This window comes from Tursiops truncatus, chromosome 2 (assembly GCF_011762595.2).
Source record: "Tursiops truncatus isolate mTurTru1 chromosome 2, mTurTru1.mat.Y, whole genome shotgun sequence".
Lineage (NCBI taxonomy): Eukaryota > Metazoa > Chordata > Mammalia > Artiodactyla > Delphinidae > Tursiops > Tursiops truncatus.
The window spans coordinates 166,423,748-166,450,472 of NC_047035.1; the positions used below are offsets into that span (position 1 = coordinate 166,423,748).

General features: G+C 48.4%; 1 protein-coding gene across 1 annotated transcript in view; it reads left to right on the top strand.

Moving 5' to 3' along the window:
• The first annotated feature begins 7,712 nt into the window (after positions 1-7,712).
• The window catches only part of GAD2 (glutamate decarboxylase 2), a 66,870-nt gene continuing 47,857 nt past the window's right edge, over positions 7,713-26,725 (top strand). Inside the window, exons 1-7 of the mRNA XM_004315833.4 lie at positions 7,713-7,788; positions 8,411-8,470; positions 8,666-8,815; positions 9,864-10,097; positions 14,642-14,732; positions 15,269-15,381; positions 19,244-19,359. Coding sequence (XP_004315881.1) covers positions 7,713-7,788; positions 8,411-8,470; positions 8,666-8,815; positions 9,864-10,097; positions 14,642-14,732; positions 15,269-15,381; positions 19,244-19,359 — 840 coding nt within the window. The remainder of the gene's footprint in view (positions 7,789-8,410; positions 8,471-8,665; positions 8,816-9,863; positions 10,098-14,641; positions 14,733-15,268; positions 15,382-19,243; positions 19,360-26,725) is intronic.

The following is a 26,725-nucleotide window of genomic DNA, read 5'->3' on the forward strand; positions in this document are numbered from 1 at the left end:
TAGGTCAACCTTGATAGGATCTTGGCTTTAAAATAGAAAACAAAAACAAAACAGAAAAACAGCTCTAAAGGACCTTTTGGGACAATTAGAGAAGCTTCAGGCCAAGCTATATGTTGGAAGATGTTATCGTAGAAAGAATATTTTATATATCTTATTATATATATTAAATTATGATCTAATAAATATTATATATTTATCCTATATAGAAATATATAGTACATATTTTATATAAATACTAATACATTATTCTGATAAAATATTTATATATATTATATAATACATACTCTCTCTGTATAGTGTACTCAGATAAATAAATAAATAAATATATTTATCTGAACATACAGACACACACACACACACACACACCCCACCCAAGTACACCAGGAAGGTATGAGCAGGTCTGGGAATCAGGGACAAAAGCAATGATTATTTGAATGTCTCATGAATTTGAATGAATGAAAGCAAGTGCAAGGTAGTCAGTGATAACATGGATGACTGTCCTTGTAGCTAAGACCAAACCTTCCCTTTGTGCACTGAATTCTAGTCCTTCCATGTCCACCAGAACATTGTCCTGCAACTGTCCTCTCTCCCTTCTGCACCTTGAATGTTTGTTCTCTTTACCAAATCATTTCTGACAATATGCGAACATGATCCAATTGGACGCATCATAAAAAGTACCCTTGACTCGATCTGGAAGTCATCCTTGACTTTCCAGAACACCCGTATTCCTGCTCTTCATTACAGCAGAAGAGTAAATAGATGGGCGAGATCCTACCTCCTCCTGGGCTTCTCTTCCCATCCTTTCTTGAGCCACCATACTCAAGTTTCCATTCCCGTCACTCCATGGAAACTGTCCCTGCTAAGGTCACCATATCCAGTGATGATTCTCAATCCTTATCTCGCCCTATCAGCAGCATTTGACACTCTTTCTTTAAACGTTTTCTTCATTGGCCTCCAGGACAGCAGCTCCTTCCCTTGGTTTGCCTCCTACCTCACCCTCTGCTTCTCATTCTTCTTCGCTGATTCCTCCTCATTTCTGTGATCTCTCAACACTGGAGAGTCCCAGTCCTTTGTTTGCATCATCAACGCATACTCTCATGACCTTAAATGTCACCTATTTACCTAAAATTGCCAAACTGAAATCTCTAGCGTAGGTCAGGGCTTATATATCCAACCGCCTATTCAGTATCTTCTCTTGAATATCTTCTCTTGAATATCTAGTAAGTATCTCAAAGTTAGCACAACTGAAACCAAAATCTTTATCTCCCCCTCCCCCATGAGGGGCTCTCCTGTAGCCTTCCCCATCTCGTTAAATGGCAACCTCACTTTCCCTATGGTTTAAGGTAAAAACCTTGGAGACATTCTTGATTCCTTTCTTTTACACCCCACATCCATTCAGCAAACTCTTCCAGATTGACCTACCAAGGTAACTAAAATTTGACCAGTTCTAACCTCCACAAGCCTAAGCCTGCCAGTCTTGCTGAAGACTCTTGCAGTGTCTCCTAACAGGCCTCCTTACTTCCACGGAACCACTCAACTCGGAAACCTCCAGTTTGTCTCTTGCTCTAAGTAAAATTCAAATTCTTGCCATGGTCTCACAGCTCTATGTTGTCTGTCACACTGTCCCCTCATTCCTCCTGCTCTCGTCCCTCACTATTCTCCCCCTTGCTTGCCCCATTCACGCCGCAGTGGCCTCCTTGTTGTGCCATGAACACAATACGCACCCTCATCTTGGGACCTTTACGTGGGTCTTGCGTCATCCTGGAGTCACTGCCCTTCCCCAAGAGATCTGCCTGACTCTCCTCCCGTTCTTTCAGGCCTCTCGTCCAATGTCACCTTATCAGAGAGGCCTTTCCTGACACACACACACACACACACACACACACACACACACACACACACACACACACACACACACACACACACACACACACACACACACACACACACACACACACACACACACACACACACACACACACACACACACCAGCCTTTCCCCATGAACCTGCTTTACTTCTCTGTAGACTCTGTAGACCTCCCGCCCCCTGGTGTGTTGGAGCTGTCCATGGTCCTCCCCAGCACTAGACGGTGAACGCTGGGAAAGCAGGGACTTGTGTTCACCCATCGCCTACACTGGTGGCTGATGAATAAATGAAAGAATGACTGTAGCTGCATTTTAGGGAGCTCCCCACTTCCCCAGGCAAGCTGCAGACCCTAAAGGTAAACGTTGGCAGGGCTTCCCAGCAGTGGATTCAGGAAGGTGACCCAGCAGCCTCCCTGAAAACGTGGAAGCATTAAAAAAGCTGACAGGACCCACTCCTTGCGGCTAACAGAGGGGTGGGTCACATTTGGGGGCAGCGTTTTAAGGAAACAACTGAGCAGTTGCAAAATGATGGTTGTCTGTATAGGCACCTTGAGTTTCCTGTTTGACCAGAACGTACTAAAGTGTTTGTTTATTGGTTGTGAATTTATTTCAAGCCAAACCAAACTCACCTTTCTGAACTACACCTTCTGATGCTTTACTTAGCTGTCATTCAAACAACCGGGTTCCACCAGGTTCCACCAACCCTTCTGCTCCTCGCTCAGGAGTTTTGAAAACCTGCTGAGGCGATGTCGCAGATCCGTTTGGTCACTGCCCTGCTGTCTTGAACGTGCGGTTATGAAACGCCCGCAGTTTGGTGGGAGGTGTGGGAGGAGGACCCGCCTGACTCGGGGTGGGCGGGGATGCGCGGCGCGCGGTGGCGCCGCTGATGCTCGGCCCCGGGTCTCGCTCGCAGGTGCTGGGCGGCGGGGGACCGCGAGGAGGAGGAGAATGAGCCCACCGCCAGCCCCTACGACTACAGGAGGCTCCTGCGCAAAACCTCCCAGCGCCGGCGCCTCGTTCAGCATGTGTAGCCCCGCTGCTCGGCGGCCAGCGCCGTCGGCATGTGCCCGAGACTGCGGAGCTTGCCGGGGCCGAGGCGGGGGATCCTCAGGCACTGCGCCATCAGGCGCTGGGGCCGCAGCCCTGGCCTTGGCGGGGGCTGCCCGCTGTGCTCACCCCTCGAGTGCCCGGGCCAGCCTCTGGTGCTCGGAGGGCGGAGAGCCCTTCGGACGCCGCGTATCCGCGCTCCCGCATCCTCCACTCTCACCAGCCGCCGGTTTGGGCATCCCTGGCCCTGGCCCCCAATGTGTCTCTTTGTTCACTTGTTTGAGACTCCTGTGGACCCGACTGCGCCTGAGCTCTCGCCGACCCCTCCTCTCTCCTTTTGGGTAACTTCACAGATTTCGTCTTTCTCGGAAACGGCTCTGCCAGGCCCGCGGCGTCCTCGCTGACGGGTTGAGTCTGTGAGGACAGAACAAAGGCGGGGCGGGGGGCGAGGGGTGGCTTTGAAGATGAACTTCATCCCTTCCCTTGCTCATTAAAGGAAGTGCCTTGGAAAGTTCGCGGCTTTCGGGGCTGGTCCGCCGGATTCCCCCTTGGGCCTTGGGCCCAGGCTCCTGCTGTCCGGCTGTGCTGGTGGCAGGTGGCAGCGCCCAGGGAGGGAGGGTACGGCGTCTTCGGTCTCCATCAGCGAACAACGCCCCTCCCCCCAGCCATCCCAAACTTACCATCTAACGTAGAACCCCGTAAGTGAGACACAAACGTGGCCTCTAGACAAAGCTCCAAGTCCAGCAACACAGCGCGCTCGCTCACACAGACTCTCTCTCTCACCCCGCACAGCCCTCCCAACCGAGGTGTCCTCCTCTGGCCCCGCCTATAAAAATTCTAGTCCCGCCACCGAGCTGAACGGTCGGATTTTTAAGGTTCTCCTAGTGTGCAGATCTGGGGCCGTCTCCACTGCTCTGGATTTTAGTGTATGTAAGATGGAGAGGAGGGCGGTGGGCAGGCAGCCTTTTGCCTTCTTCAGTCGACTGCATCTTATTTAAAAACCCAGGTTAAGCTCTTCTATGGAAGTGACGCCCTTTGCGTCTACACAGCCCGGAGAGGGTGATGGAAAGGGGTGCGGTGGTATCTTGGACGGCGGAGGTGGGAGCAGCGTTTTGGCTGGAAGGGGGCTTGTCTCTTCTGCCGGCGTCCCCGGCTCGTGCGCCCGCGGCCCCGAGCCAGGGAACTTGGGAAGAGTATTCGAGGGGAGAGTGAGGGCGCGTGCAGCTGGCCGAGAGCGTTAGTTGGCGCCAGTCGCCCGGGGGGTGGTACGGTTGTCTCCATCCCAAACAGTTGGCACGGAAAGGTCCCCAGCGGTGACGTGGACAACCTCTTCCTTTTACCAGGAGGACCCGCGCAAGGGGAAACCTCCCACTGCGGCAGGGCTGAGCTCCGAGGCCAAGTGCGCTCAGGCCCCGGTCCGTAACCTGGGTTCACGCCGCGGCCTCCATCCGGAGCGAGGAGCCACCTCCGCGGTGTGGACCGTCGGCACGGCTGTGCTTGCGCCTGGCCTAGGCACCCACGAAAGCAGCGCTGCCGAGCACCGTACCCTGGGGTGGGCGATGGAGGGGGACCTGTAACCCGAGGTTGCCCGGCCCCCTCGGCCGCTTCTCACCCGTCCACCCACCACCAGGAGGCCTTAGGGGGAAAAATGAGCTCTGCTTCGTGGCCAGGCCTACTCAGTCCAAGCTTCCAGAGCGGCTTCTGCAGACCAGAGCCTTGGCAGCCCAGCCGGATGCTGGACAGAGAGGCAGTTGGACCCCTCCCTAAAATCCATCCCTCCTCCCCCACCTTTTTAAGTGGAACTAGAAGAGAGAATAGCAAACACGTGCGGTGAACGGTTGCAATGTTTTTGTTCTCCTTTTTTTTTTAATTTCTTTGTTTTCTCTCCTTTTTCCTTCTCTCTTTCCATCTCTCCTTCTTTGTCCTTTGACACCTAAGCGCTGGGAGGACACCAGGGAAAACTTGTAGCGCGCACTATTCTTCGGCAGGCCTGCAACACAATTTCTGGGTAAACTACGGACAAAAAATAGGTCAGCCAAGGAAACCGGCCACCTCCGGCGGTCCCTGGCGCATGGCTTTCTCTTCCCTTACTCGAGGAAGGGCCTTCGAAAGCTCTCCCCAAGCGCTGGCCCGCCTCCCCTTCCCATTCAGTGGCTGCCTCCTTTGAGAACTAATGACGGTAATTATTACCTCCCAGAGCTCTTTTGTTATCTCCAAACCCAGGCCCGAGTGAGGGGGGAGTGGGCTCTTTTTCGAGATGACAGTCTTTATAAAGCAAATTTTCGTCTAGGCTGGGCCGGCGTTGAGGAAAGACAAATCAGATACCGCGTGTGTCTGAAGAGGGTGTGTTAAATAAGAAATGTAAATACCACCATTAGATTCAAAATACCCTGGAGTTGCGGGATTTAATGCGGTTTAAACAGTAGGATTTAAAGTCATCGCGTTAAAAAAATCTATTAAATTCGGGCTTTGTGATTTCTACCTTTCTCGTATTTTAATCCGTTTCTTTCTTCGCGGCTTTGTGTGTGTGTTAAATACTTGTTTTAAAGAACCTTTTGGTTTTTGACCGCTCATTCATAGCAGAAAAGTTCAGCAACTCCAGCCTTGCTGACTCGAAGCGAAACGTGTGCAGGATTTGGTGTGTGTTTAAACAAAGGACGGGTCTCTCCGGCTCGCATCAGCGCTGCTGGAGCAGCAGCCATGGAGCTGCTCTGCCAGCGGCGCGGACGGCCAGCCCACGAAGTCCTTACCCCCCTGGAGTTGTCGCCTGGATCCACTGGAGCACTGGAGCCCGGATCGCGGGCAACAGGGGTGGGACGCAGGCCAGGGTTCGTGCCAACCGCGCGGCCACAGCTTGACGCAGGCTGCTCGGCAAGGCAGGCTCTGCGCCAGACCTAAGGCCGGACCCGTCCAGTGCCCTTCCCCGCTCCCACTCCTGGGCTCAGGTCCGGGGGCCACGGTGCAGATCCTACGGATCCTCCAGGCTCGGGCACGTGCCCCACGGCCCAGGGTCCCCGGGACCCATGACGCCCTCCCTAAGCGAGGGTCGAGGGGTGGTAGCCAGGACTGAGGAGCCGTGGGTCTCTGCTTTAGCAGCAGCTTTGGTAACGTGGTTCTGAGAGCAGAGAAAGAAAGTCCTGTGAACACAGTGGAAATGAGAAGCGCTCGCCCAAGGGGAGCAGCACGCTGAGGAATGCTCCGCGGGAGGCCGGACGCAGCACTTCCCCAGCCACGGTCATCCTCACCCTCTCTCTGCGCACCCAGGAGCTGCAAGGCAAACTTGACACTGATCTTAACTGCCAAGGGAAAGCAACGCGAACTCAACGGGCCCCAAATTCTCAAGGCGCCCTCCCTTTGTTTAACAGCTTGTAGAGAAAGGAAAATGTAAGAGAGGAGAGATTATGACTTTCTCAGGAAAGGAGAAACCCCTTACCACCAAACCTCAGAAATAGCGAAACTCCCGTTTTCCCCCACCCCACCCTATCGTGAAGATTCCCTTGGGGGATCAGGTGGTCATTGATTTGAGGCCCTCTAAAACGAGGGCCCAGCAGGCCATGCCTTCTTTCCGCCTTTGGACAGCTCAGATTGCTTACTGGAAACTCGGTGCACGCTTCCCACGCACACACCGATTCCCGCCACACGTAAGCAGCGGGCCCTTGCGCGCCTCCGCAGGCCAAGGTCACCAAATGACCTGATCCCATCCCCCCATCGGCCGTCCACCCAGCCGGCTCTAGCTCTCTTCCCAGTCCCCTTTCAAGAAGTGTCCGTTCAATTCTCTGCCCAGGCTGAGGTCCTTGGTGATAGATTCCAGCATAGATTTTAATTGCCTCAATCAGCAGTTTTTCTCCCCAGCCGTCAGTCAGAACCTGGACGGTGGGTTCTGCGACCAAGCGCTCCGAAGCTCAGGAATGGAGCGCCCCCGGGGACTGCGCGGCTCAGTAGGCAGGCATTAGGCTCCACTAAGAAGCTAAATTGAGCCCATCAGTGCATAGATGCCCTTCCCCCACCGTCCCCTCCCCAGGCTCGCGAACCGCTCCCGATTCCGATTCTGGCTCGGTCGCCAGGGGTCCCGGGGTCACAGCGACCTCAGTATCCTCTTGGAGGAAGGCAACGCGGGAATCGCGCCTCCTTCCCCGCAGCGGGAGACAGACCTCAAACAATACACCAATCGAGGCAAATAGAAGACTGTCTCGACCACCCTTCCCGCCTCGCCAAGGTCTCTGGTCTACCCCTGCTGAGGCACGCGCGCTCAGCCGCGTGAGCACTCCGGACAGCGCACCCGGGCCCGCGGGGGCAGCCGGCACCATCACGCCTCACGCACGCCTGCCACCCACTCACTCTGACTCCAGCTCTGGCGCACTGTCTGCCTCGCACTCTCAAGGTTCAGCTCCCTCCCTCTGCCGCTTTTTCTTCCGCCGTCCCCTTATCCTTCCCTATTGGGCTCCCTCTCCTTCAAAATCGCTCCGGCGCTCCGGGCTTTCCCATCTCCTGGCTGTGAGGACCCCGCAACTGCCTTTTCTGTTCAACCCCCAGAGCTTTCAGAGCGTTGCCACGTCTCTAAGCTCTAATCCCAGCACACACACACACGCGCGCACGCACCCGCAGACACGCACGTTTCCTGTCCCTGTGTGACACCCACCCTCTGCGGGGCGGCCGCGCCGGTCCCCGCGCGGTGTCCTCATCCCGCCACACACACACGCACACTCACACACACGCACGCGCGCGTGCAGGGCGGATCGGAGGGCAGCTCGCCGACAGTTCGCATTCGGAGGCGTCCTGCTCCAGCCTCGCAGGGCCGATGGCATCTCCCGGCTCCGGCTTTTGGTCCTTCGCATCTGAAGATGGTTCCGGGGACCCCGAGAACCCTGGCACAGGTAGGAGAACCGGGACCTGCAGGAGGCGAGCTTTGCGGGTGGACTGGGGTTTGCGGGGCTGGGGAAGATTGAAAGAGGTTTTTCCACTTGCAGTGGGAAACTTCGGACGCTTAGCCCTGCCCTCGGGGTGTGTCCCTGATGACCCAAGAGACCAAACCCCCCACAGGCTCTTATCCCCTGGGAAGATGCCCAGAGAATCTCTGGCCCTTTCCGCTGAAGTCTGGGAGAGCCCCCAAAACACGGCGGCGTCTCCTGGACACCGAACTCGCGGGCCTGGGGCACTGCCGCCATCGTCGTGTCTGGACCCTGGAGAGGGACGGAGTGGCGGTGGGGAAAAGAAAAACTGGAAAGGGGGGAGAATTCTCTGCCTGGAAGGAGAGCCTGTGAGCAAATGGACAGCCTCGGTGTCTAGGAGAACTCGCCCAAGCGAGGCAGGAAGGGGACTTTGCCCTAACCCAGGGCACCTCCCGCGCGCCTCCCGCACCTGCCCGCTGTGCGGGGCCGCAGGCAGCCTTTCCCGGACCCCGTTGACGTTGACGTCGTTCACAAAGAACGAAATTTCACACGTCTTTCTGCTCTTTTCTTACGGCCTCGCCCTCCTCCTGCCTGTCTTTCCTTACAGCGAGGGCCTGGTGTCAGGTGGCTCAGAGGTTCACGGGCGGCATCGGAAACAAGCTGTGCGGTGAGTGCCGGTGCCCGGGGGAGGGAGGCGGACGTGGCCAGGCGCCTCGGAGCCCGCGGGGGGCAAAGGCACCTTCTCACCTCCGCATCCCATCGAGGGTCGGAGATTCTTGATTTTTGGCCGGGGACGGGCGGGGTGCTGGGAGCCGGGCCGGCGGGCGGCTGACTGAGGTCCGCGCTCCGTGTCCTTGCCCAGCCCTGCTCTACGGGGACGCCGAGAAGCCGGCAGAGAGCGGCGGAATCCAGCCCCCGAGGGCCGCCTCCCGCAAGGCCGCCTGCGCCTGCAACCAGAAGCCCTGCAGCTGCCCCAAAGCGGGGATCAACTACGCGTTTCTACACGCAACAGGTAAAGGCGCCTCGCGGGGCCCCCGGGAGCCTCTGCCCCTCGCCGTGGCCCGCCCACCGCGGCCAGGAGGGACCCCGCGCCGGGAGCCTGAGCCGGGGCGTCGAGTGGAGGGCGGAAGCGGACCTTAGGAGAACCTTAAGGCGACAGCGAGAAAGGCTGGGCCTGCCCCCCTCGGTCCGACCCCGGCCTCTGCTGGGCGCTGGGCGCTGGGCGCCGGGCGCTGGGCGCCCGCGTTCTAAGGGAGCTCCGGGGCCGCGGCGCTCTCGGCCGGGCGCCGCCCTCGGGTCTGCGGTGGCCGAGGCGCCCGCGCGCGCCCTGGCTCCAGGTCCGCTCCTCGGTGCCGCTGAGGCCTCGGGTGGGACGCAGTTTCCAGTTCAAAATTTCTGAGACTTTCTAGGTCTTTATATCGCAAGAGTAATTTGTAGCTGTATTTTCACAGGAGAACGATTCACGTGAGACCTGCGCGCGGTTTTACTCCCTTGCGCTTACACACGCGGTCACCCAAACATGCGCGCGCGCGCACACACACACACACACACACACACACACACACACACACACGCTGTCTTTGGAAACAGTGGGCTTTCTTAATAGGCCAGAGATCCTAACATTGCATGATCCATTTTGCCTGATATGCCCAAAGGCATTCCTCAAACATTCCTGACTTGAAGTGTTTCCGTGATCATTTAAGAAGATTTACTGAGAAATAACATTTAGCGGGAACGCCGGGGAAACAAATGAATGGAGGCATAGTCTCTTAAAAAAAAAAAAAGAAAGAAAGAAAAAGAAAAGAAATAAGAAAGGAAGTAAGCAAACAAGTTATGAACTGAAATGCAAGAAATAATTTGGGGTAGGGAGAGGAATCGGAATTTTTTTCATTCCTTCATCTTTGAAGAATCCCTCCTCTTTAAAGAAAATGCTCTCGTTTCCAGAAGATTTTTTTAAAACGTAAAATCTCTCGGTTCAAAGAGAAATTGTCAGCTGACAAACTTGCCCTGGATAGTTTCATTGTAAAATTAAAATGTGGCATTTTGATTCCATTCTTTAGACCTGCTACCAGCGTGTGATGGAGAAAGACCCACTTTGGCATTTCTGCAAGATGTTATGGACATTTTGCTTCAGTATGTGGTGAAAACTTTCGATAGATCAACCAAAGTGATTGACTTCCATTACCCTAATGAGCTTCTTCAAGAATATAACTGGGGATTGGCAGACCAACCACAAAATTTGGAGGAAATTTTGATGCATTGCCAGACAACTCTAAAATATGCCATTAAAACAGGTATTGTCCAATCAGAAATAATAAAGCTCTTTTTTCTTTTAAAGCTTTAATTTTTTCTATAAAAATGTTTCATTTTATGGAGTTAGTGATAATTTCAGATTTACAAAGTTATCTTTGTCATTTAAGAAAATAGTCATGATTAGAATGATTAACATCAATAGCACCCTTTGCTGTTACTGTTCATGCTTGTGAAGTTGATAATGTCAGAAACGTCATCTAAGTATAAATCATCAGATCTTACACTGCACTATTTGACCATGGAAATTAACCACTGATGTAGAAGCAACCATTTGTCAACAGAGGCCTGTAGAAATGACCGAAAATAGAGAAAGAAAGGGAATCTCGAAATGAAAGAGCAAAAGGCATGATCCAAACAAAAGCCCAAACACCAGTGCAGTGCTGGTATTTCCTTGGCATAGAAAGCACCAGAAATTGGACAAACCATCCATGTAATGGTTGAAGCAGCAGGATAATATTTTGGCATTGTCTCAAGTGACCAAGACTTCAGATTTGAACTCCAGGTTTCCTCTGTTTTTAAATAAATGTACACAAAAGAAAACAGAATACAAACTAGCTTAACAATTCAGCCATGTTCTACAAGGATGTTCATGCTTCCTAACCATTCTGTATGTATGACAAAGAAAAAAGGGATAGAGGAGAATCAGATATCCTTAAGGGCAAACATTTTTAGTCTATCTTGTATTTATTGCTTTTTTATAGTATTCTTCACACTCTATCCATTTTATAGCCCCAGGTGTAACATTTATGTGGGTGCCCTCTAAGCTTTTATTTTATCTACACAAAGTCAGCTGTTCATCTCCCCAGGTTTTGATTACCCCTTCGTTTTCTACTTTGCCTCTAATCATCCTGATACATGGTGGCACTACACTTCATTAAAGCAATAAAAATAAATGTGAATGAATTTGGGGGGAGGGGAGATCTTGTGGATCTAAATTGATTTTTAGCCTTAAAAAAGATTTGCTAACAAATAAATCTGTAAAATATCACAAAATATTAATTTCCCTAGAAACTCAATCTTTTTCTTTGCAAGTTTTGAATTACATGAATTATCAGTATCCTTCTAATCAACAACAGGTTTTAAGAATGTTTGCCGTGTGACTTTTAGCCCTTTGTTTTGTTTTGTTTTGTTTTTGCACATTCTTTTTACCAACAGAGAGGAAAGATATGCATAGAAGCCTTAGGAAATTGATTTCCCGTACTATTATTATCCACTTTTGTGAAAGTATAGGCTTAGAATTAGATACATAGGGAAAAGAATTTAACTCGGAGATTTCTATCAGACTCAATCTATGGAATATGAATTTTGAAGACTTCTTAGATTTCATTCTCAATTATATTCACAGAGAGTCCACATGATGTGTGTACTAGGTACTAAAGATGGTTTTTCTTCCAGATTTTCGTGTACCTGTAGGTGCAGACCTGAGCAATGCTTTTAGTTCATTTGTATTTGATCTATTCCCCAACCTAATATTTAAATACATTAACAGTAAATTGCTACCTATTATTTTGATTGTTACCAAGCCAAAAAGAATCTATAAAAATGTTTCACGTCTTCATCCTTAAAAGCTGGTGGTGTCTGAAATGCAATTTAAAGAGTTAAGATAATGGAAGTTGTAGGTCAATGATAGTAATAGCTCTGTCTGTCAATGTTTCATTTAGTGTCGGGAAAAGATGGGCCAACTCAACGCTTAGATTTTGCCGTAATGCTTGTGAAACTGTTGGTCAGTGTAGCTCTAATGCATTTTATTTAAAGGTCAGAAAAAGCATGATTGAGCTGGATTTCTGACCAAGGCATATCAATATTAATTCAGTGTCAATATTCTTCATAACATATGTAGTCTTCCAGTCCTTCCCCCCACCCCCAATAGCATTTCAAGTAATTAACAGCTGTCATCTTCCTTTTTGACTGGCAAGTTTATAGGTTTCATGCTGTAACTTGTATTTGACAACTAGTACTATTTAGGGTCTGTGAAGCAGTTACCATCACTGCTACCATTAGGTGTGCTAATGCCCCTCAGAAGATTCTTTTATAAAATGCATGTTATCATCTGCTTTCTACTGAGAGTCTTTAACCTAATTTCCACTTGGACTCCAGGCTTAGAGAGAAGTGAGGGGCAGGGGGGAAGGCTTCATGCATTGTTAAAATTACCTCTGTAAGGAATGTTGCAAAAGAAAACTGAGAAGTGCAGAGAATGATAAAATTCTGGAATAATTAGCGTTTGCTGGGGTCGTTGGGTTTGCTAGTGGTGGGGTGGGGTGGTGGAGGGCTTAATCTTGTCTTGAATCTCTGAACTCAGCCATGAGACAAAGGCATTGAAGCATCAGTAAACCAGGCCATCCTTGGGTGTGTGTCGCGGGTCCAGAGAGAGCAGCCTGGACCGACTTGGGGCCCCTTCCCAACGGACACCAGGGTCACAGCTGCCTGCGGCTGGCTGTTCACAGAGTCTGCGCGTCCTTCCTGGCTCATTTGCTGATCTGTGGGGAGTGGTCCAGAGGCGGGAGCAGCTCTAATCTCTGGTTTCAAACTCGCTGTCTCTGGCGGCAGCGCGTGGCCACCCGACTCCTTGGCCGGGCGCTGGCTCACAACATGGGGCCGGCGGGGGGTGGGCAGTAGCAGTAGCGGCTAGGACAGCAGGCAGGCAGGTCTCAGGGAACCCTGCCTGGATTCGGCGGCAGCCTATAAGTTCATGGGAAGCGAGCAAATACAATATTTCTGCGGAAATCAAGAGGACACATTGTTGTGGTTTGTCAAAGCATCTCCCTGCGTGTTTCCACGTCGTTATCAGTGAATGCAGATTTTGAGGCAGGAGAGATTTAGGTGAAATAGACCAAGGTCAAAAATTTATGGAAGAAGGAAGCCAAGCAAATGAAGCATCAGAGTTCTTTCCACAGTTTCCCGAAGTCATCGGGTGAATTGACCTTCTGATTACCTGGGGCACAACACATATCTTGGGATCCCTCTCAATTTTATGCAGAGGTTTTCATGCCAACGTTTCCATAGAGTTAGTGTGTGATCATAGGTACCAGATTTGTCCAGAAAATGCATGTGAGTTGGGAGAGTTGATTAATGGATAGATTTGCTAATCCTTATTAATTTCCTCGCTTCAAAGAAATGGCTTAGGGAAAGAGGGATGAAGGGGCCTCAGGAGGGAGAAGAGGGCTATGATTTCAGCTGTGAGCGCTAATGAAATGGGGAGCAATGAGGCGGAGAGGAGTAGCAGCGAGCCTGTTTCCCTTTCTGTGGATGCGCAGACTGACGGGGTCAGCATCAGAGCAAAAAGCTTGAAGGGCACCGTGCAGGGCCAAAGGGAGGTAAGACAATGCCGGAGAACGAGCGAGAGCTGCCCAAACCCCAATCTCTTTAAGATGTGCTCTTTCCCAGCTCCTATCTCTTCTTGGGGTCTCATGGTCTGGCCACATGCCCACGGCTGATAAGAGAAACGCTCTGGTCCTGGTCCCGAGATCAGCTTTGTGTTGACTTTTGTCTCTGCTTTCCCCATTGCCTTCCTTTATCTTGTTTTGTCCATGCTGGCATGGGAGACTCTCACATCCCCAGGCTTCAGACAGGCGTCCAGTAAGTGGCAGATGCCTTTTCATCAGAGGCTATTTCCATAATCGTTAATCTTCCAAAATTTTTGCTGCTAAACAAATCACAGATTTATAGATAGGCTTGTGTGGGGCAAGACAAGGAAGTGGAATTCTAATGAGATCTTTACAATCACATTTTAAGTAATAGCCTCAGGAGTGTTTGCGTGTCATCCCCTTTAGAGAGTTTTAGAGGAATCCAGGAGTTAATTAGATAAGCCTGGCTAATAGACTGATCAGTCCATTGACTATACCTTCATGTATCTTGTTGACAAGACAGTGATGTTGACTGTATTTAGCTTTATTTTGAATTGCAACTACGAAGGAGCTCTGTTGTTTATGATCGAATATTCAGACAGAAAAGAATTGACAATTAGGTCTGTTCATATCATCTTTAGACAGTCATCACCTTTTGAGTCCAGAACAAACCACTCAATAGAGTGTCCTATTTTCTCATTTTTGCCTTGTCTTTTCTGATCATCAGCCATTTGTCACTGATATTACCGTGGATGTTAGCATGCCTGGCGGATGTCATGGTACATGACTGATTCCCAGGATGAATAGCTTTGGATTGCACCGGCATTTGAGTTTGCAAATATATTGAAAGAATGCTAGAAAATAAACGAGTGTCCACATTGCAAATCACGATTATTTTTTTATAGGGTATGTTTAAAGGAAGATTTTTAGAGTATGTTTTAAGAAATATCAAAACCCAAAACAGTTTCTCTTGTTAAAGGAAATGCTCCTTTGGGATGTGTGTGTGTGTGTGTGTGTGTGTGTGTGTGTGTGTGTGTGAGTGAGAGAGAGAGATGGGTTTCTGAGTATGCATTTCCTATTACTGAAGGATCTTTCAAGGTTCTTTAGCAGAGAAATCATGTGTTTCGGAAGCATTTATTTTCATCAGATTCATCCTGATTCTGGTGTTCTGTCTAATTCAGGGCATCCCAGATATTTCAATCAACTTTCTACAGGACTGGATATGGTTGGATTAGCAGCAGACTGGCTGACATCAACAGCAAACACTAACATGTAAGTAGCTAAACGTGTTTTTGTGTAATCCAGGATAATTATTAATGAGATTCCATAATCTTTATTCTACCTCTCATGTGAAAAATCTCTTTTTATTAAGTAGCCCCTAAAATAGTGAGACGAACTTCAGAGGAGTATAGATGTTTGCTTTAGCTTAAAAGATAGTCCTGATATATCTTTCATGCAATCAAAGTTATACACCATGTTCTAAACACCAAAGGGACATTTTGGGGCATGTTGGATTTATAATTATGTATAATATGAGAGAGCAATGGGACCGGATGTTGTCTTTTAGATAGTGTTATAATGTTACTCTGCAATATATTTATTCACTGTGATAAATGACCCTTGCTCATTAAGCCAATGATTGAAGCTCTTGACTTTAGGAATATAGAAAACTGAGCAAAGCATTTTTCTCTCTGCCCAGTGCTGTAATGGTAAATTGTTCTGTAGATTGAAATTGTTCTGTAGATACTGTAATGATGAATTATTCCTTTGAGTTACGGACATAAAATGTGGCCATTACTACGTTTCAGGTTCACCTATGAAATTGCTCCAGTATTTGTGCTTTTGGAATATGTCACGCTAAAGAAAATGAGAGAAATCATTGGCTGGCCTGGGGGCTCTGGTGATGGGATATTTTCTCCTGGTATATGATATTTTAACTTTTCTTTGTGTTTTTTTCTTCTGATATGTCATGCCTTATTATGAACCTAGAAATGATTAAATATCTAGTCTGTGTTTCTGCATTAGGTTAAATAGGCTATATACTGATCAAAAGAATGAATGTAATTAAGTGCATGTGACCATTGACCACACCTCCAAGCCAACTACACCATGCTTGAATATTAACTATTTGTGTTCAAAAAAAGCATAATCAGCAATGGTATTAACCCAGTACTTCTACTGTGATCCTACACATAGGATACGGATCATGTGGAACAAAGGAGGAAAGACTCCTCATAAGGGAATTATAGAATCAGGAGAATTCACTCTCCCAAGCCTCAGTGAAAGGAGGAGTTTCTTAGAGCTAAGAGAGAGGGTGACGATTTCTTCAAGAGGTTTCTCATTCTTTTGCTTCTTTATGATGTCATTCAATCTTCCAGTCTTTCCCATCCTGCCTTTTATCACCAGCCATTGCATTCTCAGCTCCGTTATTTACACCTCTTCCAGCCAAGAAAATCAACCTGAGACAGAAAGTCCCGCTTTTGGTTCCTGGGTCTGTGTGCGTGACCTTGGTTTGATGCGGAGATGAAATAAAAGTTAGGAAGGCAGTGGGAAGAGAGAGAGTCACTGACCCGTGGAAAGGAAAGCTGGCGTGCAGACTGTCACCTCCTCAGCGGCAAGAGAGGGGTCTTCAGAATGGGTGTTACTGCCCCGGGGCTCACCCCACTGGGGAGGCCAGAGCCGCACCAGCCATTGTGTCAGGCAGAGCAAAGGCCAAGTCGGGATCCCTCTTCAGCAGATCCACAAAGACAAGGGGGTGATGAGGGAGAGAGAAAGTGAAGGGAAGGCAGAAGGAAGAAATGACGAAGAGTAACAGTGGCCTCAGGGCCAAGCCTTAAATGAAGCAGCTTTATCTGTGAGCTCAGATCGGCTGTTTTATTTTCTGGTTTTAAAGCCGTAGCATATGTTTTCAGGGGCTGAAGGAAGATGTGTTAGTTAAATGAAAGGGAAAATTTGCCTTTTTTAATTTAAAGTCATTGAACACCAGCCGTGATGAATTTCAAGCTAGCTTTATTTTGTAGGGAACTGAGTATTTAGTGTTCCTTTGGAAAACCATCCCCAATTGAGGGAAGTTTGTCATCATTAACTGGAACTGATGCTCTTAAGGTGTTTTATCATGAGGAACTAGGTAGGGTACAGAGATCAACGCTGTTTCTACCTTTATTCTTCCCTCTCTTGTAAGATCGGTTGTGTGATTGAGCTGTTCTGAGGCAACCAGGAGCACCTTGGGCTCTCTTTTAATGGTTCCCAAGAGTGGGAAGAGAACGGCTGCTCCGGTGGCCCCGGAAAAGGTGGCTAAGGGGGGTTGGGCCAGGCCTATCTTACCTGGCTGGTCTTGGGACCCACCTGCCCCAGAAAATACACAGCCAGAGAAAGACTCCTCTTTGGCAGCTCTGCGAAGCCAGATATGGACTAAGGGCTGCCACCCTCATCAGTGGTGGGGAACGATCAGGTAGAAGAGACTAGAACTTGATCCTGAGGCCCCTTCCTTAGATCCTGAAGACCCCATGCTCTGACCCCGAGGTGGAAGCCGTAGATGCCAGGCTACAGTGTAATGCAGACCTTGCAGAATCAGAAGGGGACAAAAGAAAAGGTCATCAGCAACCTGTTTCTGCCCTGCTTTCTACAAGGCGTTACAGAGGAGAGACGGATCACAGCATCCTTACTTGTTAATGGATGCCTTTCTGGGTAGCATCCAGCCTTATTCCTGGGGAAAGGGTCTTATGATTTAAGGGGTGGACATAAGGGAAATCCCACATCTATGTGCCTGAGACCTGAGAGTCCCATTGCCTGGGACTAGACATGAAGAGTTAGGTCTGTGCTTGAATATATAGCAGCCCAGTGTCCTTACACCTCCATCTGTGACAGCCAGAGGCGACATGCTTCATGGAGAGTCCTTTGAGACTTCTAGAAGAAATCTGTTTATGGGATGTAACCCTCAGCTGGGACCCAGAGGGAACTAGAGAACGTCACCGCTCAGGGATATCGTGCACAAACCTTTTCGTACCTAACAGGATTTTCAGAATGTTTTGGGTCTTGCTTTTGCACCCTTTCTCTGGAAGATTCCTGGGAAAGAAGAGCACGTAGGGCTCATGCATCTGTCCTCCTGCCTGTGTGACACAGTGCAGTCTGCTCTGTCCAGAGACCCAGGAGCCTCTTCATCCCTCTCTGGACGGCTGAACCTTTAGATGGAGAATGACTGAGCCATGAGACTAAGAGTGGGAAGCAGAGTGGGACTCCCTGGACAGTTGTCCTGGGAAGTGCACTCTCTCTGTGTCCATCTTGCCCTTTTTCTTCCTCTCTCCTTTCTCCCCAGCCTCTCTGAAAAGAACTAGGGCAGTGGTTCTCAACTGGGAGCTATTTTGTCCCCAGGGGATATTTGGCAGTGTCTTTGGAGAAAATTTTGATTGTCACAACTCATTTGGGGACGGGGGGCATGTAGTCCTACTGGCATCTGGTGGGTAGAGGCCAGGGATGCCCAGGGAATCCCCACCATAAGGAATTATCCAGCCTGAAACACCCCTGAGTGCCAGGATGGAGAAACCATGAGCTAGAGTGAAACTTCCTTTAAAAGCTGATCCTTTGCCCACCAGCATCCTGCACGGTCAGGCCTGCTCAGAGCAGGCTTGACCTGGATTCTAGTCGTTCTGTGTCTCTGGGGTCCGGAAGAGGTAGGGACTGTCCTCATTCTGACTGATGACAAAGCCAGGCTCTGGGTGACTACTGCTGTTCTGCCAGGTTGCCTGCTTGCATCAGAGCCCAGGGCAGAGACAAGGCAGAGTCATGGCCCTGCGTGGGCCATCCAGCTTGGTACAGAGAACCCTCCTCCACAGCCACCAGAAGGGAAAGGAGCTCAGAGAACTCACGTGATGGCAGAGCCCGGGCGCCTCCCCCTGTGGGTTGGGGGGGCTCGCTGTGTCTTCACTCTGCCTCGTGGTCTCACAGCTCCCACATCAGCATATCCAGGTGCATTCGCAACGATCTGTCTTTTACCTGGTTAGCAAAAATCCTAAACTTTCCAACAATCCTGGGGAGAAGCTCACTTTCCTTTGCTTGTCAAATGAGACTCTACTTATAAGATACAGATCTTATGGTATGAAATCCTTGCCAACCTTAGGATGACACATGAAGAGTAATTCAGTATGGACTCCAAATTCCCTTTGTTGTGTATTTTCCTATAATGATGAAATTGTAAGCATTAAAATTATATTTCAATGATGGCATTGAGAGGGAAGAACCATTTGGGGAGAATTAACAGATGAATATGATGAGATGGGCTTGGGTGTTTATCCTCATCCTATAAGGGCTGTTAACAGTCCACCTCATTAATAGCAACTGATTTCTCAGTCCAAGTGCAAGGCATTGCATGAGCTGAAATGAAAAGAAATGTCCTCTCCAAATGTCCTCTCCATGATATAAGTTTATCACAGGCCTAATGCAGAATGACCACACTGTCAAGCCAAGAAGGAAGGCAACACTTTTTAAGTTCTTAAAAGCCTCTTCAAAGGGCTCCTAGTAAGAGCAGAGTCAACTGCAGTCCCCCAGTGAGAGTTGGGTGTGGAAGGCTGGCATCCATCCTAGAGTTGGGCTAAATGCTCCTTCTCTGGACCCTCTTAGCTAGTGCCTTTGAGTCTGTGGATTCAACTCAAAGGACAACCAGTAAGAAGGTATTCTCCTGTGTCCAAGGAGGACTCTAGGTCAATGGAAATAAGGAATGTTGCTTGCATGTGAAATGATGACGTTGACAGTGACTAGAAGAGGTAACTTTTTGCTCTGCCCTTTAGGTGGCGCTATATCCAACATGTACGCTATGCTGATTGCGCGCTTTAAGATGTTCCCTGAGGTCAAGGAGAAAGGGATGGCTGCGGTCCCCAGGCTCATTGCCTTCACGTCTGAGCATGTAGGTGTCAACGTTCTTTCCAAGTTTAAGGTTATATTCCTTAAAGCCCCGGTTAAAGGGATGGTATTTGGAAATACTTTACCCCATGGTTTCTCTTTCCAGAAGATACTTCTTGGGACAGAATGAGGGGAGAGATCGGCTGGGTGGTAGAATGGGGTGAGCTGCTTTGTTTTTGAAATTCAAGAAAATGCTCAAAGAGAAAGCAGAATGCTTTCACCCCTCATTCCTTTACTTACTTCTCTGTAATAATGTCACATTCTGGGGCAATGGGAGGAGGAGAAGGGTAGAGTAACCGTGAACTCATTGCATCATCAATGCTGTGCCTATGTAACTCAAAACTCCCAAGCATCCTGTTGAAACAGTCTTTCTGTTATAAAGTTCCGATCAGGTATTGTACCCTCTTGGTTCCTTGAGACGCTTTTGCGGCTGACTTAACCAGAGGTTTCATCACTGTAGAGAAATGGTCTAGTGACTGTCGTATCTCCTCTCTGGGCCGGATCTGTGTCAGCCAAGCAGAGGCTCCTGTCTACTGCCAGGCTGCTGTCCGGGCAGGACGCTGAGCGTTTGGGGCTCCAGGGAATGGTGCTTCACATTCCTTCCATGGCCTTTAAAGAGTTAATGCCGTCGTTCCTACTACCACTGAGGCACTGGAAAAATGGCCCATCCTGTGCACATAAAGGAAGCCAAACAGCTTTAGCCTGCCAAGCCACCATCTTTCTCGCATGTGCCAGGGCAATGCAGCACGCAAGTTCAAAGCCACAGAGCAGCTGTTTGAGCAAGGTCTCGGTGCCAAACTGTCCTGCCACATGTGACCTGCGGGGAACCAGAGTCTCTTCTTGACAGGTGTTCGTAAGCATCACCTGCTGCGCAATTCCTAAGATTGTTCCTTCACGACATCTGTTTCAAGGTAGCCTAGAGTCTAGGAAACGATTGCCTCCGAGACTGAAAAGCCTCTGAGGGCCGGGGAGCTGGGAGATGGGGAAGGACTCAGATCTACCACAGAACTTTCCTTTTTCCTATTTTAAGTGGTGTGTGTGTGTGTGTTCATAACAAGGAAACAAAAGGCAAGTACCGGTGGGAAGCCAGTGAATACAATTCACAACCACTCCACCAGCCGTGGAATTAAAGGAAACGAATGATTTCTCCTTCGCGTCTTTAGCGTCTTGCTTTCAGTCACGTCACAGCATTTTAATTTAATGCCCTTCCTCGATTTATAGGCATCAAATTTAGCAGCCTCTGATGTTTTACTTTCCTATTGCTGCTGGAACAAATTACTACAAACTTCATGGCTTAAAACAACATGAATTCATTATCCTGCCGATCCGGAAGTCAGAAATCTGTAGTGGGTCAGGCAGGGCTGTGTTCCTTCTGGATACCATAGGAGAGCATCCATTTCCTTGCCTTTCCGGTTTCTAGAGGCTGCTTGCCCGCCTTGGGTCAGGGCCACTTCTTCCATCTTCAAAACCAGCAGCAGCAGGTCTTCCAGTCCCCTCGCCCCCGTCTCTGACCTCTGCTTTCAGCTCCTTCCCTGGCCCCGATTCTCCTGTCTCCCTCTTTCTCTTGTGATTACACCCTGGTAACACAGGATAATCTTTCATCTCAAGGTCCTTCATCACATCTTCAAAGTCCCCTTTGCCATGTAAGGTGACAGAGTCACAGGTTTAAGGGATTAGGATGTGAACATCTTTGGGGGGCACATCATTCATGCTACCAAGCCTAGGTCCCCACCATGAGATAACTCTCATTTCTCAGCTTCTCCATGGGTAGAAAAGTATAAGGTAATTTGCCTTCCAATTAGGATTTCCCTAAAGTGGATTTGGATCCCTAAATAGTTACATGTACTGTATTCTCAGACTAAAAAGCCCAGGTGATCTTATATTGGCATCTTCTTCCTTTGGTTTCCGTGCTGTTTCCACATCCTGAAATGAGGTTGACCTACCAGCAAGTTCCTTGTGCTCTCTGATTTCTGCACGAGTTTCTTGGGCTCAAGTTGGATGTAAGTTCCCTCAGCGTTGCTCAGAAAGTCCAGGTCATGTGATCTGAGGATAATTTTGCTATGCCTTTGTTCCTTGATATTGTCAACTTCAATCTCTTTCTCCATTTTCCAAGAAAAGAAAGGTGATTCAGAAAGAAACGACTACGGCAACCATTCGATCCTCCCGCCGCCTTCTGGTATTTCTATCTGTGCCCATAATTATGGAAGAACATTTGAAAATGATGAACCTAAAATACCAGTTGTTTCTGACTCAAAGATTATTTTGACAGATGAGCTCTCCTTCCAATGTACAAAACCTTATATCTGATTTCTGTGGACCATTTCCAACTTCTAATAGACAAAAGTTCATCTGATTCAACCCTGTGGGCCCAGCAGAACAGAGATTGTTCTCAGCATTTTTTTTTAAATGAAGAGGCTGCAGTTAGCTAGGTAGGTAGAGCCAGGATTAAGCAGATTTCCTGACTCCCAGACCAGTGAGGGCCCTGCCCCAGCTACCAGTGCAGAAACCAGATTAAGAGATACAGCGACAGAGTTTTATAAACCACAGATCATCAATCGCTTTAACACTTTGTACCTTCCCGAGTCAGATTTCCACCAAGAGCTTTTTTCTTTACGTGAAGGTGATGCTCAACTGTTCCTTCTCCATGCCCCCGCCACACACACACACAAATCCTCCTTGATACCCATAGGTTGGGCTGGGAAGGGCTTCTCCCATGTCTCCTGGAGCACTTGATCCAAACCATTCTGGACAGATGAGCCCTTAAAAGTGAGTCCTGCCTTGAAGCTCCAAGTTAAGAGGCAGCACAAGCCCCGTGTCTAGTTGCTGCTGGGCTCCAGACCTCAGGGCCGTTCGACCCTATTCATCCTTTAGTGCAGCTCCTTCTACCTTCAGGCCAGGCCAGATCTTTCCCTAGTCTTTTCGGATTTCACAGTCACTGTTCCCACCAGCCCCAGAAATAGATCTTCCCAGGCTAAAGAAAGAAAATTGCCAAGTCCGTTCTCAAATGCCTTTTCTCCAGGCCTGTTTCCATCTCTGCGTGGAGGTTTCCTTCCTGAATCCCTTGACCTGCAGGGAGAAGGGTGATGGGGGCGCTGCTGTGTGGATCCTGTGGGGAGAAGGGAGGCCAATGGCCAAGGCAGGAGCTGCTTCAGTTACGGTCTCCCTTTATGCTCTAGGAGAGTTTCCAAGGCCCAAGACTTTTGGAGAATCAAATGAGAGCCTTAAAAAACACTTCCCTCAGTGCCTGGGACATAGGGAGCTCTACATAAATATTAGGTAACTTGAAAACAACAACAACACCTTGTTTTATGGATGAAGAAGCCAAGCCCCAGAGGTGGAAGATGTCTTGCCCAAGGTTTCATGTCCAGTCAATGGCAGCATCAGCTCTAGAGTCTCAGTTTTCCAACAATCCCAACACTGCTCTTTCAGCTCCTAGGCTGGCTGACCTGATCGCCACTCTAGCTGGCTGTTCTCCATTCACTTGAAGCATCTTTTCTCAAATCCTGTTTTCTTCATGTTGGTTATTCTAATGCTAGTACAGTTTCCTCATCTATTGAACCAGGTCCAGTTGCTGTCCTTTCTCCTATTCTGAGCACAGAGTTTATAACTGGATGTGGTTAGCGCCATAGAGATGAAAATGGGGTTGAGAAACTGTCATCCTCCAGCACCCAGCCAGAAACTTCAATGTTCAGAAAGCAAAGGGTCATCTTATGTTTTCTAGCTGACACTTCACTCTGTCTCTGCCACATCGCACAAAGCTACCCATCACTTTTCCGGCCACCAAAACACACTAGAACTTTCCCTAGCTGATAAGCAGGGCAAGCTGGGTTTGTTTTTTCGAATCGAACAGTTTTCTTGAAATTTGCATAGGACTAAATCAAACAAATAGTATTGCGATGAAGAACAGAAGAACATAAATCACTGAGTTGAAACAAGAGATAGCGTTTATGAGTTAGGAGCTCCAAGATGATTTTCCTCCAAAATGTAGAATGACAAAATTGGAAGGGATCTTAAAGATTATATGGTTCCGTACTCATCCTTTGCTGGAATCTCATCAAACTCAGCGATAGAAGAGCTTGGCAAAAATTAATCTGATGACTTTTAGGTCCTGTTTTGAAAGGAGGTTTAGAGGAAAGCTAAGATCCCAGCTCAGTAATTCACATCTCTCTCTCTCTCTCTCTAAATCTTCTGAAAGCCCCAACCGTGAGCTTAATTCCAAATTCCTCTTATTTCCTCATGTGACACAAGCTCTTCCAGAAATAACTTCAGTGAAACAGCATAATCGCATCTAGGAAAAATGTTCCTTATAATCACAGCAGACACTGGGATCTTTCAGGCAAATCACCATAACTAACTCATTCCACTCTTAACACGCCAGGCTCAGCTCGGGTCCACGGCTCCTGGAACCCGTCACCAGTGTTCTGCTGAGGCCCCTCGTGACCTCAGCCCACTTCCATGGGGAGGTGATTCTCATCATTTGCCTTAGAAAGATGTTTTCATATAACCACACTTTTTGAGAGGGTTTCAATTTCCAAAAAATAGATGTCCTTTCTGTTAAAAACAAAAGCAAAAAGCAAATGGTGACCAGGCAGCTTGGAAAAAGCTCCCATGTCATGCTTCTCATTAGACAGAAACACTGACCGAACTTTCAGTAAGTGAACTAGTGAACCGGGTCCACTTCACCCCCGGCACCCCGTCCTCCGCCTCTGCGTTCCCCACTCCTTTTCCTTGTAGGGTCCTCATCACCCCTGTGTCATCTTCTCTTCTACCCAATCCCATCAAAACCTACTCTTAGGAAAGAACCTGAGAGCCATGTATATGATTGTAAAAGCTAAGTGTTGCCTCTCCTGGGGGTATTTTCACTGCAATAGGAGACAAAGGAATGAGGAGACATTCTCAAAGAGCAGGCATTGTACTGTCAGAGAAGAGACAAATAAGAAGAGGACGGTCACCCCTCCAAGTGCCCCTGAGGTCACATTCCTCATGGGGTGGGTGACTCTCCCTTGCTCCAAGTGCCAGGTCGGGAGTCACTGGCTAGACCTATTTTTCTTCAGGTTAGTGGACGGAGCCCATAAGCTTTGGAATGGACTAGAAATGATGATAGGCCCTGCTCTGCCACTTTCCAGGACGTGACTTTGGATTACCTACTTCATTTCTTCCTCATCTGTCCAACATGGATTATAATACCCAGCTCATGTAGTTGTTGGGAGGATGAAGTGAGATAATACAGTACCTGGCCTTTAGTAAACACTCCGCAAATGGCAGCTAACACTGCCCTTGTAACCAGCCACCCACTGGTGTCCCGATGGGTAGAGAGCTGAACGTCTCCAGGAGGCAGGATGAAGGCGTATTTGGGGCCAGTTATTTTCTTAAGATGGATAATGGCCCCTCTCTCAAAATACGAAGCAATGCCCAAGGAGTCACAGCTGTGGGAGGGTTTGGATTCTCTATTGTTACCTGTATGATTTTGAGATTTTTTTACATGCTCCAATATGGCGTATGTTTATTTTAAGACATAAAGTGAATTAACATGTAATTTAATTTTGTTTAATTCATTAACAAAATTCTGCTCAAGGTACCCAGAGAGACCTGAGGATGGCATCACATTAGGTGTGAGGCTGGAGGATTGGAAGGGCCACAACTCTGTGAGCATCTGTTGATGCTGGGCGACCTGTAGGTCCTTCCCATGCAGTAGCTACACTTCTCACACCAACAGGAGAGGGATTCATCCTTGCAGCTGAGCAAACAGTGGTTCAGAACAAGAGAATAACTTGACTAACTAGAGCCAGGTCATTTTATCTCAAATGACCTCTTGCTTTTTAAAAAAAAAATTTTAAATTGAAGTATAGTTGATTTACAATGTTGTGTTAATTTCTGCTCTACAGCAAAGCGATTCCATCATATATATAATCTTCTTCATATTCTTTCCCATTATGGTTTATCACAGGATATTGAATATAGTTCCCTGTGCTATACAGTAGGACCTTGTTGTTTATCCATTCTCTATGTAATAGTTTGCATCTGCTAATTCCTAAGTCCCAATCCATCCCTCCCCACCTTCCCCTCCTTGGTAACCACAAATCTGTTCTCTGTCTGTGAGTCTGTTTCTGTGTCATAGATAAGTTCATTTGTGTCATATTTTAGATTCCACATATAGGTGATACCATACGGTATCTGTCTTTCTCCGTCTGACTTACTTCACTTAGTGTGATAATCTCTAGGTCCATCCATGTTGCTGCAGGTGGCATTCTTTCATTTTTTTTAATGGCTAATGTTCCATTGTTTTTATGTACCACATCTTCTTTATTCATTCATCTGTTGATGGACATTTAGGTTGTTTCCATGCCAAGTGACCTCTTTCCACAACACATGTTCATTTCACTCTTCTCAGGATCCTAAAATCATAGAAATAATTGCTTTCATGTGACTGCATACATGCTTAGTGCTGGTGTTCATGCTTGTCACCACACATGCCCGTTGGGTCTGCTTAATCCTGGTGCACACCATTCCTTTCTTTTAAAATATACTTAGGGCACAAACTCACACCGGGGTAACTTTAAACTATAGCTTTGAGGGAAAGTAATAAGGTAGCAGCTTCACAGAAATGCCTTGTGTGCAGACCCACATCACCTCTGACTCACATGGAGGCTCTAAGAACGTGGCGGGCAATCCCCTGCCCTCCAAATCATGATCATTAGAAATGAATGAGGCGGTCTCCCAGAGTACAAGCTTCTCTGTACGTCAGATGCTTTCCAAAGCAGGGTGCCCTTTTAGACCATTTGATGAGCAGAAGCAAGAACAAGAGCTACCAGCTTCTCTGAGACAGTATAGGAGGCAAACTAGGGGGTGCCGGGAAGGGGTGTGCAGAAATAGGAGGACAGGGAGAGACTATTGGTCCCGTCATCGATGATGGGGGAGGGGGCTCCAGGGCATAGGGAGAGGTCAAAGGAGCAGATTCCGGCTCTTTCATAGGTTGGACTTCAAGATTTCCTTGCTGGGCATCCATGATGTGTAACGATGCGTAATCCATCCGCCTGTGTTCTGTGTTCCTACACACATGTGCCATTCACTCCACCCACAAAGGGAAAGGCTGTTGGTATGAAAGGATCAAATCCAAGGATGATCGATAGACCTTAGAGCTAAGAGGTAAAGGTTTGATGGACTGTCAGAGAGTTAGGAGCTGAGTATTCCAGCCTAGTGTGTCCTTTTTCTTTGTTTGAAGTCTTTGGGTTGCTTCTTTTTCTTTCCCCCAAGCAGCTCGTCTGGTTAGAAGGGCCTACAACTGCTTCCTGCTTGGGAAGGACCCCATGGGAGGCTGTCTGGGGTGGGTGCCAAGAAGACCTCTGGACATGCTTTTATTTTATTTTATT